Source organism: Tiliqua scincoides, chromosome 3 (genome assembly GCF_035046505.1).
Source record: "Tiliqua scincoides isolate rTilSci1 chromosome 3, rTilSci1.hap2, whole genome shotgun sequence".
Taxonomy (NCBI): domain Eukaryota; kingdom Metazoa; phylum Chordata; class Lepidosauria; order Squamata; family Scincidae; genus Tiliqua; species Tiliqua scincoides.
In genome coordinates, this window is record NC_089823.1 from 144,769,480 (window position 1) to 144,789,126 (window position 19,647).

A 19,647-nucleotide genomic window follows, 5' to 3' on the forward strand; every position below is an offset into this window, starting at 1 on the left:
GGTCGCGAGAAGCTGGTGGCCACCATCTTGAAAAAGTGCAAAATGAAGTGGGCAGCGTCATTTTGAAAAAGGGCAAGCAGACCTTGGGGGCCCCATTTTAAGCTTCCAGGCACAGAGTAAATAAACAGAAAGAGCGACTTGCAGATGAACAGGGCAGGCAGCATGCTGCTTTTCCTTTGTGAGTGTGGTGCTGCCCAGTTCCATTTGAAGGAGAGGAGAGGAGCATGTGCTTGGTGATTCTCAGGTATGTGCTCCCTCATCCTTGGGGGGTGCAGGGCCCCTCTCTTTGGCTCCCTTTTAACCTTAGGCAGGCCAGAGGGAATGTGGAGAGGCGGCCTGGGGTGCAGCCTGTGGGTGGTGGTGGAGGCTGCAGCGCCCTCACCTCTCTTGGCTGAGCCGCTCCTCTCACCTGGCTAAGAGGTCCCTGATCCATCACCAGGTGTGCCGGAGTGCCCCTTGCCTGCTGCTGCTGGTCCTCGCAGCCTGCCAGCCCACCCTCTCCCTCCCTCTGTGAAGCTGACCCCGTCTGCACCCACTGCATCACTGACCCCTCCCACATGGCAGGCTTGCCCCCACCCCCTCCTCCCTCTTCTGAGCATGCAGCCCATCCCCCGTTTGCTTGCATCTTGCCAACCAGGCTATCATGGAGACCCCCCTCAATCATTGTACCTTGCCACCTCTCCCAGCCAAGACAAGCAAGTACTCCCTTCCAATGTAACTATCCCACTGTTTGGTTCCTTTTAGCAGCTGGGGGAGAACAGAAGGGCATCCCTATCTTCCTTCTTCAGCTGTGAGGGGGCTGCTCCATGGCCCCCCCCCCACTTCTCTGATGCACGCCATTGAAAGTAGTCAGATAGATATGATACATCTCTCCAAGTGCCTTGGCCATCTCTCCTGCACTGAGCATATATCTGAGAAGCCACAGACAAGGGGGTTGGACTAGATGACCTCTTATTTCCAGGTCCATGATTTTGGTGTTCTTTGGGGTTGTATGTGAAATTGAATGAAAGTAAAGTCAGAGTGTGTGGCAGAGAAGCATTTGGAATCTTCAGGGTAATTTGTGAAATAGAGTGTGTTACTGATTATGGGAATGGTGGTGGTTGTCCTGGCAGCTGAGTGATTTCAAAGCCCACGCTCCTTGCTTATATCTCTGGTTCAATCTTCAGAGAACTACAGCTCTGCCATGGTCTTTCACCATGGCTGAACCTTTGTATTTCTTCCACTTCTTTCCCTCTTTCCCCGTTCCTTTCCCTTCTCACTACTGCCAAATCGCCAGCTTCTGAGCTGCAATATTTTCTCTTGTTATTTACAGTTTGAATTTTACAGGTAAGAACAGCGATGTCACTTCCTGCTTGATGACATCACTTCCGGCTCTGGCACCACAGTGATGTCTCTTCCTGTTTGATGATGTCACTTCCGGCCATGACATCACTTCCAGGTTTATGACATCATTTTCGGTGGGTCCCAGACAGATTGTCATTCTCAGAAGTGGTTCCCAGGCTGAAAAGGGTGAGAACCACTGGGTTATAAGATGGAAATTGATGAAACTTTTCTGAAATCTTTTGATTCCCTACCATGGGTCTCAATGATGAACACTGTGTATACAGTATCATCAATGTGCCAAGTACTTCAATTGGCATAAGTGGCAGCTGTTCAGAACATCATACTCAAGACCATCCATGTAGGCATACTGTAGTATAATGTATACTCACCTTGTGGTGCCATTAGTGTATAGGTATATGAATAGTGTGTGTGTGTGTGTGTATATAAACAAACTCAGAATCTTGTTATGTAAGAATGAAGCCTGAACATTCTGAGATGGTGATGATGGCTGTATTTCTACTATGACCCATAATGGCCATGTACAGAATGACTCTATATATCCATAGTTGGGCAGTTAGTTGCAAATACATGAAATTATTTTTGCTTCAGAAACCTAAAATTAAGATTTTTTTTTTTTGCGTTCGTAAGGTATAAGATATATCATCTACTATAAAAATCTAACATCTAATATAAAAGATGTATGTGCAGAAATGGACAGGCAATGTCTTTACTATACATAGTGTCCTTGAAAAATATTTTCATGAATTAGCAGCATCAGTGGAAGAGGATGAAAGGTAGGGGATTGGGGATGAAAAGCCATTATATTCAGTCTGGATGATTTATTGCTTGGTAAATGGTGCAATTATTGCAGTGTGGAGAATTAAATGGGTGTGTTGAGTAGAAATAGTCCTTCGGGGAATCCCTTCCTTGCACTGAGGTTGGCCTATGTCTATTTGATTTTTTTATGGTAATTAATTTTCTGAAATAGTTTCCTTTATGTATTTGAATATGGAATACTAAGATCTAGCAGAAGACCTGTGGTTGCCCTTTCGTGCTACATGCGAAAGGGTTATTGTAGCCTTCAAGGTGTTTTGGTTTTAGGGTGGATTTTTTTTTAAACTGCTGGACCCATTTGGGAGGGGACTGCTTTAAAACAGAACTGGCAATTTCAGGGATGAAACTATTACCCATGTCTTGCAAGAAATCTTAAAATACTTTTGCTTTGAATACATTCTGTTCATGATAAGTGGGGAGAGAAAAAACAAGCTTGCCTTCATGCTCAGGAAATGCAGTTGGTTTGGCTGTGCATGCTGTCCTATCTTATTCTTTCAAAAAACAGGAACACAGCACCTGACTTTGTGTATTAAGCAGCCACTTTTCATGCTTCTAGTGAAAGTCTACAAGACAAACCCTCCATTCTGTGAAGAGATAAGTGAGCTGTATCTAGATCTTGAAGCCATGCCTCTGGGTCAAGCCTCTTGTAGAGATTCAATGTGAATATGGGGGCGTATCCACGGTTCCCGTATTCACAGATTCACTTATCTGCAGATCAGATCTGGCCCCCTTCCGTGTGCCCCTTGTGGGGACAAGGGTCCTCTGAGCCCTGCAGAGGCTGCAGACATTGGTTCATGGCCTCTGCCAGGCTCAGACTGAGACTTTCGGTTAAAAAAAAAACACGCAACTTTTGGTTTCTATGTGAAACCAAAGTTTCCCTTTCTCTTATAAGGCATTAAAAACACAACTTACAGTTTCACAAGAAAACAGATTCGTTTTTTTTTCCACTGAAAGTCTTAGTCTGAGCCCAGCAGAGGCCACGGACGAATGTTTGCAGCCTCTGCTGGGCTCAGAGTACCATCCAAAGGTGAGGGGAGTGAGGGTGGGGGTGGGAGAGGCATTCACTTGTATCCAGAGTTTCATGTAACTATGAGGGATTCTGGAACGGTTCTGCATACTAGAACCATCATTACAGGCTCATGCTGCATTGCAGCAACAATTCCCCTCTGCCTGGGAGCACCGTCAATGCTACAGGGAAATGCACCTATCCTGCTGCCAGAGTTTCCACAACCCCTGGGTTCTTACACCTGCTCATAGAGGAGGCTGCCAAATATGTGTGTCTCTCTGCATGAGTCATTGCTCTCCATTCAAAAGACATGTCCAGAATAGTTACCCATGCTCATAGATGCATGGCACATAGGCTTTTTTGAGGATATGTAGTTCTTATTCATTCTAAAAATAAATTATTTGAGGTGTGAAATATCCTGATGGCCATTTTAATTTGGAATAAAGAGTGACCCATCAGATCAGAAATCTGGGAAACACAGTTAAGATGCTGGGGCACAATCAAGTGGGAAGAGAAGCACTTTTAGATTCCATTGATTTCAGAAGCTAGCAGGTGGTTAACCTTCCCACTGAGAACTGTGGAAGTTTAACTCTAGATGGATGATGCCCTTGGTTTATTTCATTGGTCTCCCTTTAAGTACTTTGAGTGACTGTGGGATCAAACATGCTATTCATTTGTTACTGGAGTTGTTCTAATTCTACAGAAATGAGTGACAGTCCAAAGGATAATTTAGAATTCATATCCTATGAGCCAGAGCATACCAAAAATGTTTGTTGTATACATTTCCATTTTAAAGCTGTTTTAAATGGAAATGCTCCAAGCAACATGCCAACCAAAAAATAGCTTTAGCATCACTCTTGGAACTCTGAAGCACCATTTTTTGTTTTGAAGCACCATCCAAAAACTTAGATTTTGTAAAGCAATTAACTGCATAATAGTCCCCAGGGGTCAATCCAGAAAGCAAGCTCTTGCTACGCCCACACAGAATAAAGCGGATCAGGAAATGTACAAAATAGAACTTGGCAAATGCACTCTGTGTGTGAGATGGGATTTTGTGAGTTCGTGAAAAGGCTGAGTTTGGAATTTCATTTGCAAACGTCTTTCTGCTTTGTTCCACTTTTGCCAGTGAAACAAAATTTTGGGTTGAAAATGGCCATAGTTGGTCTGTTCTTCTACCTAGGTTGTGACTGGAGAGTAGCTTTTAGAATGCATTTCGGAGTCACTGTATAGGTACAAACCAGGGGTGGGGACTTGGCACTGTGGCAAGACTCGAGTCAAGTCCCAAGTCTGTTCCCCCCCCCGCAACTCAACCTTTGCTAGAGTCCTAGCACCCTTTGCTGACCCCCCCCCCAAATTCCTGGGTGATTTTGACGTGTCAGAGGCTTTGGGTTCAGACACACTAAGACATGGACCAAAAAGGACTGGGAGGCAGCCAAATTTAACAAGGTGGGAGGGGGCAGGATAGACAGCAGGAGGGGACAGAAGTGGCAAGTGGGTTGTGCAGCAGCAGCTAGGATGCTTACATTAAGAGTATGACCCAGTCCTTTGCAGCTCTGCTGAGAAGTGGTCTCATTGCCTATCATTCAGTGAAGCAACATCTTCCTCCCAGGTTACAGTGGCCAGAGCCATGAGGAACCTCTTCCTGGCTTCCCTGCCTCCTTCCCCGCTCAGGCTTCTCCAGCCAATTGTGAGGCAAGAATGCCATTAGACTCCTCCTTATGCTGTTCCTCGTCCAGAAAGGAAAAAAAACCATCATTCCTTCGTCTGATGATCATCGGTTCCTTCAGAGATGGACATGAAAGCCTGCTCCCGCCTCCCTCCCCACTTCCTGCTTGATGCAAAACATTAACCCTTCCCTGCCTCCTGGCTGGAACTTGCCTGCTGCTTCACATCCTGTCTGAATTATGGCCCCACGAGGTGTTTCACGTGCTGACAAAAGTAAGCAAGCACACCCAGATACATACAGACTTGAGTCTGCATGCATGGGGACTAATTTCTGAGTCAGTGGCTCAAACTGCAGTCAGTGCCCAAGTCAGTGACGCATCTGACTTGAGTGTACACTAGTCAGCAAAACACGCATGTTTTTGCAACTTGGACTCAAGTCACTTGACTTGAGTTGCCATCCTTGGTACAAACCCACATACCCCATCAAATTAAAGTTAACACACCCTGGCTTAATTGTGTGTGCTGAATGCCAAACTAAAGAGGAAGTCTTAACAGGTCTTCTGAAAACTGTGCTGGCTTGGATTTTGATGGACCTCTTTGGGAAGGAGGAGTTTCTTACTATGAGACAAGCATGGAGAATGCTTGTTTTCATGCCCTTGTTTTTTGAACTTGATATGTTAATGGTGTTGCCAAAAAAGCATTCTCAGTTGATCATAGTGATTGTGACGTTACAAAGGAGAGAATGTGTATAAAGGACTCAAGTTCCTAGGGGCTTTATAGGTGGATACTAACACTTTGACTTGTCCATGAAATAATAATAGGGTGCCAGTGTTGATGCTGGAGTACTAATGTAAGGCACTCCCTGCCACAGACTCCAAAAAGCCCACTCGGTGCTCTAGCCCGCAGCAAGTCTCTATCTGGCCCGTGGCCAGCCTCTTGTCCCCTGAAAGCCTCTGGCCCACTCAACTGAACGTGACCAGAGCTGTGCTCTGATTGCATCTGGAGGGTGTTCTGAGGGCCAGAGAGGCTGAGTGAATGAGCCCACTCATTCATTTATTTATTCATCTAAGTTCCATCTCTAATTTATTTATTTAAATTTTATATTTATTTATTTAAATTTTATATTTAAATTTTATATTTAAAGTTTTTTCCGGCCCTCAGCACTGTGCCAGATATTTCATGCGGCCCTCTGGCCAAAAAGTTTGGAGACCCCTGCTCTAGCTGTAGGTTCCAGACAGTCATTACAGACAGTCCAATACATTGCATGTTACAATAACTAACTAATAAATGACTGTGGCCGCAATCCTAACCAACTTTTCAGCACTGACATAGAGTCAATGCAACTCTGAGGTAAGGGAACAAATGTTGCCTTACCTCGAGGAGGCCTCCATGACTGCCCCCCCCCCAACTGCATGATGCAGCACATGCCCCCCTGGCACAGCTGTGCCAGTGCTGGAAAGTTGGTTAGGATTGCGCCCTGTAGCCAACAGAGCCTGCCCATCCATGAGGCCTGCTGAAATGGTTGCCTCAGGCAGCGGACTGATAGGGGGTGCCCACTTTTGTCCATCAACTTGGCTCCGCCTCTCTTCCCACTCCCTGACTTGCCATTCCTAGTGGTTGTCAAGTCCCAGTTGGATAGAAAATGTTATGACTTTTTCCACAGGATGGCAATTCACAGTAAAAACTTTTATGGACAATTGGAAACCATTCATGGACTTCCTGTGCATTGAAGGGAAAATGGGCAAAATAATCTATGAATTTGATGAGTAGATAGGGGATTTAACTTTTATGTTTTTCTTCTAATTTTACCTTTTGTGTTGAAAATGTACTTTTTAATGTGTAGATTTTTAAAGATTTGATAACTAATTTTTGTATGATTTTGTAGTATTAATAAAGAAATGTAGTCTGAGATCTCCACACTTGCCACACGACTTGTAAAATCTTTATTTTTTTTTGTATTTGTATTTAATTAAAAAGGAAAAAGAAAAGAAAAAGAAGTATGTGCAGGGTGGCAGTAGATGAAGTGCTGCCCTGCAAGGAATGGAGTGGTGAAATGCTGTCATCTGGGGCACTTTCTTCTACCTGCTCCCCCAAGTGCAATCTGGCTTCCAGGGCCAACTGAAGGCCTGGCCCTTGGATTGAACTTCTAAGGCCCATCTATTATAATTTTATTCGTGTATTTTTTTTCTGGGGGTGATGTAACTTGATCCACCCAGTGGGGCCAGACAGCTTGAAATGAATTACACTGACTGCATTTCAATGTTTAAACCTCCTGATTCCATTGAGAACACAAGCCTAGACATAGACCATCACTTCCTGTCTGTTTCTTCTTCTCTGCTGAGATTCAGAATGATATGTAGAGTATGTTAAAGCCTGTTAATGTCCATTAAAAGCTTTCACATGTCGCCTGTAAAAATGCTGCTAAACATTGCAGAGGCAATTATTGGAAGGTGTTGGAAATGGAACAGGGCGAGACTCACAAAAGTGTAAACAAATCAATAATGCCAGCAAAAAGTAAGTCTTTAAGAAGACTGAGGAAAGTCGAAGGTTGCTGGGATGAAGGAGAATAAGTAAAAACTTGAGGCCAAGAAAAGGAAGTACAAATAGGAGACATCTTTCAAAAGAACAAACCAAAAACAAAAACAACCCAAAGAAACTACAAACATGGCATAAGGACAGCTGCCAAAGGAGTATGGAGATGCAGACATTTATTTGTTTTTAAAGTATTGTACTTTGTGATCAAGATTTTTCCCTCAATCAATACAGTCTGTCAGTTATTTTGGTCTGAATACTAATTAGTACCTGGACTGTAGAGTGTGGTTGGCCAATGTTAGATAGCATAGTTTGGTGTCTCCTCCAGCTGCCTAGAGCAATCTGGGAGCTTTCTAGTAGGCAATTGCGTGAGATTGGCTCTCTGGGATTCTGTGATTCTCAAGACTAGAATGGCTAAAATTGTAGCAGTTTTTGTCAGTGCTCTGGGCGTAATATCAAAAGACTGAAAAGCACGTGAACATTGTAGGTATAAATGAAATCACTACAAACCAACTACAGAAAGCAGCCTTACCTGGAATGGCATGCATATTACGATATCTGTGACTATCCTAGGTCCTTGAGAAGGACAAACGGGCCAAATCCAACCACCAACATCTGGCAGGCTGTGCGTATTTTTTCATAACACCACCACCATCAACAGCTCCTGAAAGTGAGATAGCACTGCGTCCAGGAGAAGGAGTTGGCTTTCTTGAAGGGAGTAGATGCGTTTCAAGTTCTCAGGGGATGAAAAATTTACAAAGCTCTGACTTCATCTTTTGCTTTCATATGTGTCTCTAACTAGATGAGGAAACTGGCAATTTTGGTAAAGAACTGACTTGCACATTACTCTTTTGTTAGAGAGTTCTTATCAAAACTCAGTTAGATGGAAAAGGCGGTGTAGTGGTCAAGACATTCCAAATCTATGGGACAAGAAATGTTATCAAGTGCAAACAAGGGCCTTCAAGGGAAAAGCTGTAGGTATAAAACAGGAGGAAGTTCCAGATGAGTGGAAAAGGCAATAGATGTTCTGTCCTTGAGAAAAGAAGGTTCTGCCAGTTTTGGTAATTAGAGGTACATGTTTATTGCCAGTCCCAGGGGGAAAAAAATCAGAAGGAAAACCATTTGTGAGCAGTTTAGGTCAATTTTAGAAGATTTTGGAGAAAGAAGAAAGCAAGTAGCAACATTCATAAGATGTATTGATCCATATCCTTAATATTTGATGGAATAAAATATTTACTGTTTTCATTTAGTTTTTGACTCTCTTTGGAAGAAAGAAACATGGCAAAGTAGCAAACCAGAGCATTTCTGTTGAGAAATGTCAATGATTCATGTTCATGAAGGTCTCGTGTTTCTCTTTTGTTACCTGTGGGAAGTGAAGCAACTGATTGTAGCTAGACTTAGCATTGCCTTACAGCAGTGGAATTTCAATAGCTGTTCTTTTTATTACCTTAATCTTGAAGTATGTTAGGTGCATTGGAAGGTTCAGCAATCTAAAGTTAAGTACCTTAGCTTAGGCAGATCGCATCCTACTACTAGCAAGCATACTGATACTCTTTGCTAGCTTGGAAAATTGGTGTCGGCTACTTGGGCTAACAATAAATGCCAATAAGATAAAGTGTGAGGAGATAATAGGTAAAGGTAAATACAGAGGCAGTGAAGTGGTGGAACAAGTAAAACTGAATGCGTACTGAGGAAGACTGATTCATGCTGATGATTCCATCAAGGACAAAGTGTCTAGTAAGATGCAAGAAAAGAAAAAAAAATCTAATTATAAACTGATAAAAATGCATTGTGTGGTACTAAGGTGGACATTTATCATTCGCCTGTATATATAGTCTTCCTATGAACTATAAATGAAATGATCAGAAATGAGAGTTCTTCCAAAGGTGGAAGAAGTGAACCAAAATAATTTTAAGATAAATGAAGACAAGAGAAGTAATATATGATGATAATAATGTGAAATATGATTAAGAGATGGGCCACCATTGTAAAAATTGTGATGAGAGGTACGCTATAAATAATATCTAATGAGAGGGTGACAGAACAGAACACTGGTAGATGTATGATGGGAAGTGAACAGACTATCTTCAGTTGGAGACTGATAACATAATCCTGTGCATGTCTACTCTGAAGAAAGTCCCACTGAGTACTCCTAGAGAAGTATGTATAGGATTGCAACCTTAGTAAATGCAGTGGCTCCTCTGCATTCTTAGGCCCTGTATCTACTATAGATTTAACCATCCATGGAAAGAGATGGTCCACATGGAGGCTCCCTGCAATTACTTACCAAGTTACCAAGAGCCTTTGAAGGTCTCTTCTGGGTCATGCTGGGCTAGCAACCCACTATTTTAGTCTCTGTGGACCTCAGAATGGCCTGCAGAAGCCTCTGGAAGCTACTTCCAGTTTCTAGAAGGCAAATTTCAGTTTACTCCAGAAAACCAAAGTAGCTTCAAGAGGCTTCTTTGGACCATTCTGAGGCCTGCAGAGGCTAATATAGTGGGTTGCCAGCCCAGCATGACCCAGGAGCAACCTCTGGAGGTTCCAGGTAAGTAATTGTGAGAGCTTTGGGAGTGGACTCCAGCATCTGTGGAATTCTTTATACACTGGGGGGGGGGTCTGAAGCCACCACTACCCCCACAGAAAAGGATTGCCCACTGAATCACAACTGGATTATTCCTGTACCCACAAAAGTGCTTCATTATTTATAATAGTAGATAGAGTGGTCATGATAGAGTAGATAGAAGAAAATAGATAGATAGTAGAAAAGTAGATAGAGTGGTCACTGCAGCTTCACTGTGCAAGCTTTCAAATCTCTGGTCCCTGCTAGTCCTGTGTTCATCTCTCCTAGAAGGGAATCAAATGCATCCATCCTTGCAATAATTTGCTCTCTATGCACATATACATCTCCCAAACAAAATGATGTGCATTTTGCTGGTACTAATAATAAGTGTTAACTGTAGAAACCTCTAAGTCTGTGATCCTGAGCCACTGCCTTGGATGTAAATTTCAAAGAAAATATTGTCCGCTAACCTCCAAGTTTGCATCTTTAAGATTGGAGTTATGAAGCTTTTTTTGGTGAATGGTGGGGAAAAGGGTGACTTTAAAAAAACATTTTTTGTGTGTTTTTTGCTATCATGCTTGACATTTCTTTTTGTTCTGAATTTTTTTTCTCTTGGATTTTCACTTAAGCACTTGGCTATATTCACAATAGTTGTTTGTTAGCCAAGAACAAACACTTCCCCCCTCCCACAACACCAGTTCAAAAGCAGCATCCTTTTTCCCCTAGATATTATGTACACTTCAAATGCTTTAGCTTTCTTATCTGGTTGCTCAGTGAGTTAGTGGAAAACATAATTTTTCCACCTAAAACAATAGCATCCCCATTCATCATGCTTTGTAACCAATGTTCCATTTTGGAGATAGCTTTTAGATGCTGGCAAAATGTGACGTCATTAGTCAAAGTTGGATCATCTTGCTGTTTGTCAAGGTCTGTGTTAATATGAAAAAGGAGACAGCATTAAACACACACACGTTCGCACGCACATAAAACACCCTCTGCCATTGTGCTTCAGGTATCCCAGATCTATACAGCAATAAATATAGCAATGGATGCTAGTTCACTGAATTTGAATTTGCAAAAAACAAGCACCAGGTTGACAGCATCAATAAATTATTTTAGCTGGAAAACGTCATCTCTGTTGCAATTGTTTCACTGTGTATGGAAAACAGTAATGAGTGAAATAGCAATTTTTCTCCCCCTAGTATTGCAACAGTTGTATAATAATATCTTAATGCTCTTTCTTATCAGTTGGACATTTTGAAATCTAATAGTCCAAACAATTGGAGGCTATGCTTGTCTCAATGAGAGCCAATTGGACTTGGCAGTGGCATCACTAGGGTTCATGTCACCCGGTGTGGGAGGCCAGCACGTCGCCCCCATGCAGTGGGCCGGGCAACACTCCAGGTGGTGGGCATGGTGATCTACCATGGCCCCACCCCCAGTGGTTTTTTAGCGATACCTTTTGATAGAATAAAGATATTTCAATGCAGTTTGTTTCATTGCATTTCTGCATGAAATGACACATTGATTGATATATAACATGATGATATTATTCTTACAAACTGTGATTTTAGTGATTTTGGTCACTAGTGGTGTCACCCCCCCCCCCAAGGTGTCAACTTACTAACACCTTATTGGAGCAGTTCTCAAACTTTTAGCACTGGGACCCACTTTTTAGAATGACAATCTGTCCAGGACCCATCATAAAGCAAATTAAAATAAATAATTATAAATAATTAAATTAAAGTAAAACAAAAAATTAAATAAGGGGAAGGCAGCCCTGTTCCACCAAGTGAATTTTCTCTGTAGCCTGCTGTCGTAAAAAAGGGGGGGTTTGGGAGCTTAGAATTCTTGGTTTTCGAACCCTAAAAGCCTCAAGGCCCCTTGCCCAGTAGTACTGCCACCACCCTGTATGTGCCAGTGCCTCAGTCCAGGGACACTGAGACCCTCTAGGCTTAATACTATCCCTTGCATGTGCTGAGCTCTTTTTAATTAAAGCCTCAGTCCACAAGTTACTAGACCTCAGCGGGTACTTGGTAGCTTGCTGAACGGCTAGGCAGGATTCTGAACCTTTGTTCTCAACAGACAAGGAAACAACTTGGTAAAAGGTATTTTAGTTTATTAAGTACATACGGTTACACACTCTACATATGGGAGCAAATGCTAGAGGCATAAACATCTAGGAAACATATCAGCAATAAAATAACAAAGCTAGCTGGCTATCTCTATTAATACCTATCTCTCACCTGGGTCAGTTACTCTTGTAGATCTCTTAGCTCCAGGGCTTCCAATGGGGCCAAGTGCCCATGATGGACAATGGAGCTCACATGCGTGCAGGATGTTGCACCCAAAACTCTGTTCAAGAAGGAATCCCCACACCCCCTGGGCACTCATTAGTATACTTCTTATGCTAATAGTACTGAGGTGACTATTGAGTACTGAGGTGACTGAGGTGATTCAGAGCGCGATACCATAGTCTTTCGAGACTGAAGGTTGCCTACAGTACTGAGATGACTTCATACTTATTAGACTGTCCAATCAGAACCCTTGAGGAACAGAACCTTGTTGAAGTTGGCCTGGTTGCTAGCCCTCCTAGTTCTTACCCCTCCCAACTGAAGAGCCACAGCTGCACTTAATCACCCTTGATAAGGTGCCTCTCTGTCTAAGGTGCTAAACATTCCAATTGGTTGTAATTCTTGTTATCTGTCCTTCCTGGCCAGCAAAGGAGAGACAACAAATCCTTTTGTTTATTTACTCACATTCCTGCAGCTGGGAACTGCTAGCAATTTCTCAGTTACACTGTCTTAGTTTGGTTCAGGCTTCTCATGCCAACCTAGGCCTAACATATACTTATTCATGACACCTGCCTGCAATAACCCCCCCCCCAAAGAATCAGTAAGATTTTCACCCCTACCCATTACCCAGTTCAATTTCTGTTCTTATATTTCAAGCATATCACTAGCAGGACCCACCTGGATTTACAAGTCTGAGAGCCCAATCCTGTGCCTGTCTACTCAGAAGTAAGTCCCATTATAGTCAGTGGGGCTTACTCCCAGGAAAATGTGGATAGGATTGCAGCCTAAAACAGAAAACAATTCACCTTACCCTGTCAAATCTTTTTCATTCTTTTTATGGGGGGGGGGGGCTACCTTCTGGAGCATTAGTTGCATCAAATCAGGACCATTCTGGTGGCCTTACATTTCCCTTTGCCTGACCTACCCAGGAGCCAAGGCACATTTGCTTACTTGCGAGTAAATGTGACCACGTGGCTTAGTTTATCTTTCCATAGGGCTCAATACATTTGCCAGCTTGGAGAGAAGGACCTCCTTATCGGATGTTTTTTAGGGGCTACATTCATTGGATCAGGACCATTCTGGTGTTGGATTCCTCTCAGCCTGCCCTTTCCGATGGACTAAGGCATGTTCGCCTACTCATGAGTAAATGCGCGGTACGGCTCGGTTTCACTTTCCATTGGGCTCCATGCATTTTTTGTTTTCCTGTTTTTTGCCAATATCTTTTGATAGAAAGGAGATATTTCACTCTGGGTTTTTTCAATGCATTCTGCTGGAAATTCTGCATCCAACAGTATATAACATGCTGGGTTACTCCTAACCACTGCAATTTTACCATATCCCCCCCAGTGCGCGTCACCCCTTGTGTGTCACCCGGTGTGGCCCGCACCCCCTAGCAACGCCACTGGGACTTGGATAGGGGCAATCCACATTCATTGGAATATTACATGTCTTCACATGATGCTCCGTAAATTACCCTGAACCCGTTACCATGTCTTGAACTGAAAGAGTTGTGAGGATAAAATGAGAGGGCAGGGCACGTGCACCCGTCTGAGCTCCTTGAGAGAAGAACAGAAAAAAGGGATGTGAGAATCAGGGTAGACCTGTGGAAAGTGTGTTTTGTGGTACTGAAAAGCCTAGGCTCGCTGGACTACCTTATGCGAATCATAATAAGTTGCTTCTTTCTCAATGGGAACATTATTATTCTACTTTGAATGGTGGCTGTGAAAATGAAGGAACCTTAGAGGGAGGAAGGGCAGGCTCTAAACACAGAGAAAGAAGTTAGTAAGATACCATTTGTTAACAAAAAACAAATTTTCAAATTGCAATCTAGCACATAGTTATGTGAACTTGTGTCCTATTGAATTCCATCTGTGCTGTAATGGGGAGCTTCTAATGTTAGGGCAGGAGGGTGGAAAAGTTGCCATGGTAATACCGTTCTTGGCAGCATTCCCGTAGCAATGGGCAATATGTGCAGCAGACCTCAGAGCAAAGGCAGTCCCTTATATAGCTTTCTAAAGCATGCATGTTACTGAGAGAAAAGAGTATTAGGCTTGCTTATCTGAAACTGGTAGTGTTGGCTACAGGAACAAGATCTGATATTCTTGGCCTGTTTTCATTGTGCCAAAATGCCCACTGCCCCACTGAAAAGGAATCCCAAAAACATAGAAGATGAGCAGACATTGTAGGGGGTGGGGATTAATGACATATCTGTTTCTGCCAAGGCATTTTTAAATGTAAACCTTCTAGCTACAGGGTTCCATTTTATGGCATGCTGGCTCTTTCTTCCCTTATTTTTTTTTTTAATAGGCAAGGCAGTAATTATGAAGTCAGGCCTTATCCCTGAATCAGAGACAATTTACACATTGACTTTGATGTGAGTCATTGTGGATTATATGGAAATGCACCTGGGCTATCATGTGACTGTTGTACTTAACATATCTTAGGGAAACAAGCAAAGGACATGGTTCCTCCATCATTCTGTTCACAAGAAATGTTCACGGAATTGAAAATACTGTAACTTTGGAAACACAGGTCAACAAACATTTTGCTTCCTTAAACGTTACACCAATTCTTGGGTATATTTGGGGTGCCATTTCCAAAAATGGCATCTGTTTTGCCCTATCACGTCTAGTTTTGGAGACATACACCTACACCATGTACACCTACACCACCTCATGAGGAAGCTGCTTGAACCATTCACTAATGAGGCTAGACTATATCTCCAAAACTAGACATGATAGGGCAAAACAGATGCCATTTTTGGAATCGGCACCCCAAATTCATATCAAACCACCATAAAGTTTGGGAAAAACTTTTCTGGCCCTCATTTTTTGTAGGCCTGTGAAATCACACTGATTGTGTATGGCCAAGGAAGTTTGTATCTTGCCTATTGTGACAAAAACTCTTAACTCAAAACATATTGGCCAGAGTACAAAGAGACATGGAACTGTTCTGGGGCTGTCGAGTTCTGTGTTTTTGTTTTTCCAGTCTCCCTCCCATACCACATACCTCCCATACCGCATGGTGACAATCTTATCACCAGGTAAAGTGAGGTGCAATTTGGTGGCACCACAGACAGAACACAATGGTGATGATACTGCTTTCTAGCAAAAACAGTTTGTAAAATAGTTTTGTAAAATAGAATAAATGAAAAAAGATGGTTCCAAATGAATTCATAATCTGAAACAAAAAGACACATCCTCAAGCAGCCACTGCAAAAAAAACAGTTCTGGGACAAAAAGAAGCAATTGATTCTCCCTACTAAACAAAAGAGAACCACCACAGAAAAGGTGCCTATACTATTATATGTTCATCACCAGCAAAGACACCCTTTTGATTTTTTGCATCAGGCTCCTAAAGCCTTGGGTCATCTTTGGAAATGGGGAGTTTCAAAACCAGTGTTTGATATGATACATGAATCACCTGTTCAAAGAAAATTCTGCTGCATTCCCATGAACTCTGCCAGGTACCTAAGCCATACTTTAAGTTCTGGCTGTTGCCATTGCTTTATCTTTGCTCAGGGCTGTGCTTCTGTATTAAAAATACTAAAAGTTTAAATTTTTTTTGTTTCTCTTTGGCAGATATTCGTGGTCTGCAAGGATTTCTGGATCAGGCTTCAAAGTTAGGACTTGATGTATCTTTACAAAAAGTAGACAGAAACATCAGCAGGGTTTTTGCCAGCCTTTTTACTACCATGAAAACAGAAGAGTTGAATCGCTATCGAGACACGTTACGAAGAGCGATCTTACTCCTGAGTCCAAGGGGAGCGCAAACTTTCATCAACGAGGTTAGTACATTGTTCCTGCAATCTCATATGGGGAATCTTTATAGACATTAAAGGAAACTGTACTGCCAGAGTCAAAATGTGAATGTTGAAGTCATGGACCTGTGCATATTAAACCTGTTGCAATATTTTAATAAGTTTCGAGGTGTACTTGTAACTTATTGCTAATCCAGCAATTGAGTAAAAATTGTACATTTTGGGAAACATCAAGAAGCATAATTGCACATAATGTGAGATATTGTAGTAGACTTCCCCCCCCCCCCGGTAAATACTCATATCCACACTACAAGCTGCAGTCCTGTAGACACTTTCTTGAGAGTAAATCTCATTGAACACTATGGGGTTTAATTCTGAATAGATATGCATAGGATTGCGCTGTGAGTTGGGTATCTGCAGGTCTGTATTAAAACGGCTGTGTAATCTGATATTACTTAGGATTGTGCTTGTTGTCTTCGGAAAACCCAGATAAACTTGCATCTCTCTGAGTTTAGTTTTGGCCTGAACTCCTGAAGCTTCTTATGAAGTAGGTTTGATGTGGCCTGTACAGTCACAATATGCGTTTGATGGCACCATGTCTTTTTTGATGTTGTCCGCTGCTGAGACTTTCAGCCCAATCCTGTGGGCTCTCTGTGCTGCTCGAACTAGCATTCTGGCAGTACAGGGCACCTTATGGCAATGTGAAGGTCATGAGACTAATTGCAATGTATGTATATCTGTTGGATAACAATATGATCAGCAGCATCTTCGGGGACAATACAATGTTGTTAAAAACAAACAAAAACTTTGACTCACTGTCTTCTAAAATGAAGAAAATTATTACTACTGATCTAATAACCAAAGCCACAAGTGCCACAGTTTGGGTAGTGCAACATTTGTGATACCTACAGCCGAATCCTATTCAGGATTGGGCTGCCGGCTGGAGAGTGTTGCGGAGTGCTCCATTGGTGGCCATTTTGTGCACTGTGCTGCAACAGGCAGCAGTTCCAGAACACCACCACTGGTTCCCACTGTGCCTGCTGGAGCAGGTAACACAGAGGATGGGGTTTGGGTGGGGGCAAAACTGGGCAGGGCAGGGGGCGGAATGGGCCAGGGAGGCAGTAGGGTGGGTCTATTAGCAATGGCGTGTGCCGGCTCCTATCCCCTCTTTTCCAAGCATCTCTGCTCCTATCTTGTCTTTGGACTTGCACCAGCTACAGAGCTGGAGCAGGTCCAAGGAGATTCATTGCAGACCAGGGGGCTTACAGGGGGGAAAGGGGAAATAATTTCCCCTCCGAAGCTTCCTGGTCTGCCTCCCTCCTGCTGGATATAGCACTCATCTTTTTGGCACAGCTGCATCAGTGGTGGTGGGAAAATAGATAGAATTGGGCTCCTACAGAATGTAATCTTAATTGCTATCCTTGTTGTTTTCTTCTTTGTCAAATGTGTCGTTCCTGTTTATCATACTCCGTATTCAACTTTTTATTTACTTTCACAATGGATTCATTTCTTTGCTGGCTTTGAGCATAGGGGTAGGCTCTCACAATAAAATTTTGCAGATGAGAATGGCACAATTTTTTTTTCATGTATGAGGAATATGGAACCACTGAATGTATAGAGCTGAGTAACATTCCTTTACATATCATAGCAAGGGCTTTGTGAAAATTGGATGTTTTCAAACTTTTCATCCTAAGAAAACCAATTCCTTACTAACACCTGCCAAGAAACCCTTACTTGTCTTTAAACCATCTTGTGTTGTAAAGGATTCTGGGACTTCTTCTGGGGTGCACACTCAGTTCATGTAGATTATTTACTGTGTCTGTTAGGTCTCATTGTAGCCCTTTGCAAACAGAGTTCACACAGAAATACATCAAACAGTTTTCTTTTTGGTCAATTCTTGGTGAATTGGGCAGTCTGCCTCTCAGAAAATTTTACTGATTAGAGAAGATTACCAATCATCTCATTGAGGGGGCACTGGATAAGCTTCAGAGCAACCCCAGCATCTTCTAGAGCAGGGGTGTCAAACTTGTTTCATACAGAGGGCCGAAGTTAGCATTCAGGGCTCCAGCTGAGGGCTGGAAATGATGTCGTTAAGCAGAAAGTGACATCGTTAAGCAGCTAATGGTCAGAAATCAGACCCTGCTCTCATATAGAAACTCATTAACTGCAAATGACAGAAGAGAAAGTACGCAAATCTTGAATATATTTCAAGATTTGGAAAAGCCCAATTTTCATGTGGGCTGCCATTTCAGCTGTAACAGCAGCTGAGAGCCTGAGGGCTGGATAAAAAGCTTCCGGGGGCCGCATCCGGCCCCCGGGCCTTATGTTTGACACCCCTGCTCTAAAGAGTAAGACTAAACTATTGAAATTCATATTCAGCCAAATTAAAAGGTTATCTGCTACCACCGGGTAGATGGGACTCGTTAGCATGGGAAGGCAGCTCATCTGAGAGAAGGAAAATTCTGATCCCAAACCTCCACTGCCTTGTGGCTACATCCAGTTATGGAAAAGGCTTCAGGAGTCAACCTCGAGGCAAAATCCGGAGCCGGAGTCCCTGAGGCAGTTCATGGCTGAACACAATCACATTCTGGCAACTCCTGCGACGCCGCTGGAACCAACCGTATTGGCTTCTGCCTTTCCATTGGACCATTTCAGCGACGTGGAGGGGGGGATTTGCTGCATGGGTAACAGTCTATCCTCCATATCTACTTTACCCAGGCTTCGTGCACTGGAGAGAACACTCTGTTCCAGAACCACTATTCAAAGTGCGATACCATAGTCTTCCGAGACTGAAGGATGCCAACACTGCTACAAGCAGATACTCTTTATATGTACCTATTTCGTTCTAGGGCTTGCAGGATTCCCTTTTAGGTTGGCTTTCAAATCTGCTGCAAAGAAAATGGTCATACCAGCAACTGAGTTATATTTCTGTTCATTCCAGCAGCTACATTTCATTACATGCTATCAAGCCAGTCACCACTAAAATCCATAACTCCTGCTAATCTTCATGAGGTTTGCATTCACGTTTTGGAAAGGCAATAGCCCTGCAGGACTGTGAAGTTAAAGGGTAATGCACTAAATTATCGAACTACTCAGCCCATCCCCAGAGAAAAGTGCTATTACAGGAATTATTAAGGCTAATGATCCTGATATTTTTCCAGATCCCTGCAGGAGTAAAAGTCAGGGCTGAATTAAGAAGTAATTTGTTCAGAAATCTTCTGTTACTGAATCTTGATTGATTCAGAAAAGCTTTAGGAAAGGTATGTTGAATAATGAAAGTATGTAATCTCTCTAAAGGCCCCATGCATTTGAAATACTCTAAAGGGAATAATTCAGCAATCATGTGGGCCATATGGAACCTAGCAGGTTACTTAACTCCATAGTATTTATGAATCTATGGACCACCTGCATACTATTACAATCACTGGGGGAATAAAGTGCAGCATTTTGAATGGTTTTGAGCTAAGCATTTGAGATTAAATGCGTTTTTCATGATTAATGGAGAAAAGGCAGTATTGAATGAATGAAGAGTAACACATGAGAAACCACCACACAAAAGGAAAAAAAGAATAAAAAATGAAACTGTGATAAAACCTGGGATAAACCTAGGATAAAATAGATAAGCACATATTAACAATAGGAGTGCTTCCCTTCCTAGTGTAAAAATGTTTTC

At 42.6% G+C, this 19,647-nt stretch overlaps 1 protein-coding gene across 1 annotated transcript in view; it reads left to right on the plus strand.

The window, feature by feature from the left end:
• Positions 1 to 19,647, plus strand: part of GRID1 (glutamate ionotropic receptor delta type subunit 1) — an 829,564-nt gene that overhangs the window by 464,424 nt on the left and 345,493 nt on the right. The window contains exon 4 of the mRNA XM_066620630.1: positions 15,796 to 16,001. Coding sequence (XP_066476727.1) covers positions 15,796 to 16,001 — 206 coding nt within the window. The remainder of the gene's footprint in view (positions 1 to 15,795; positions 16,002 to 19,647) is intronic.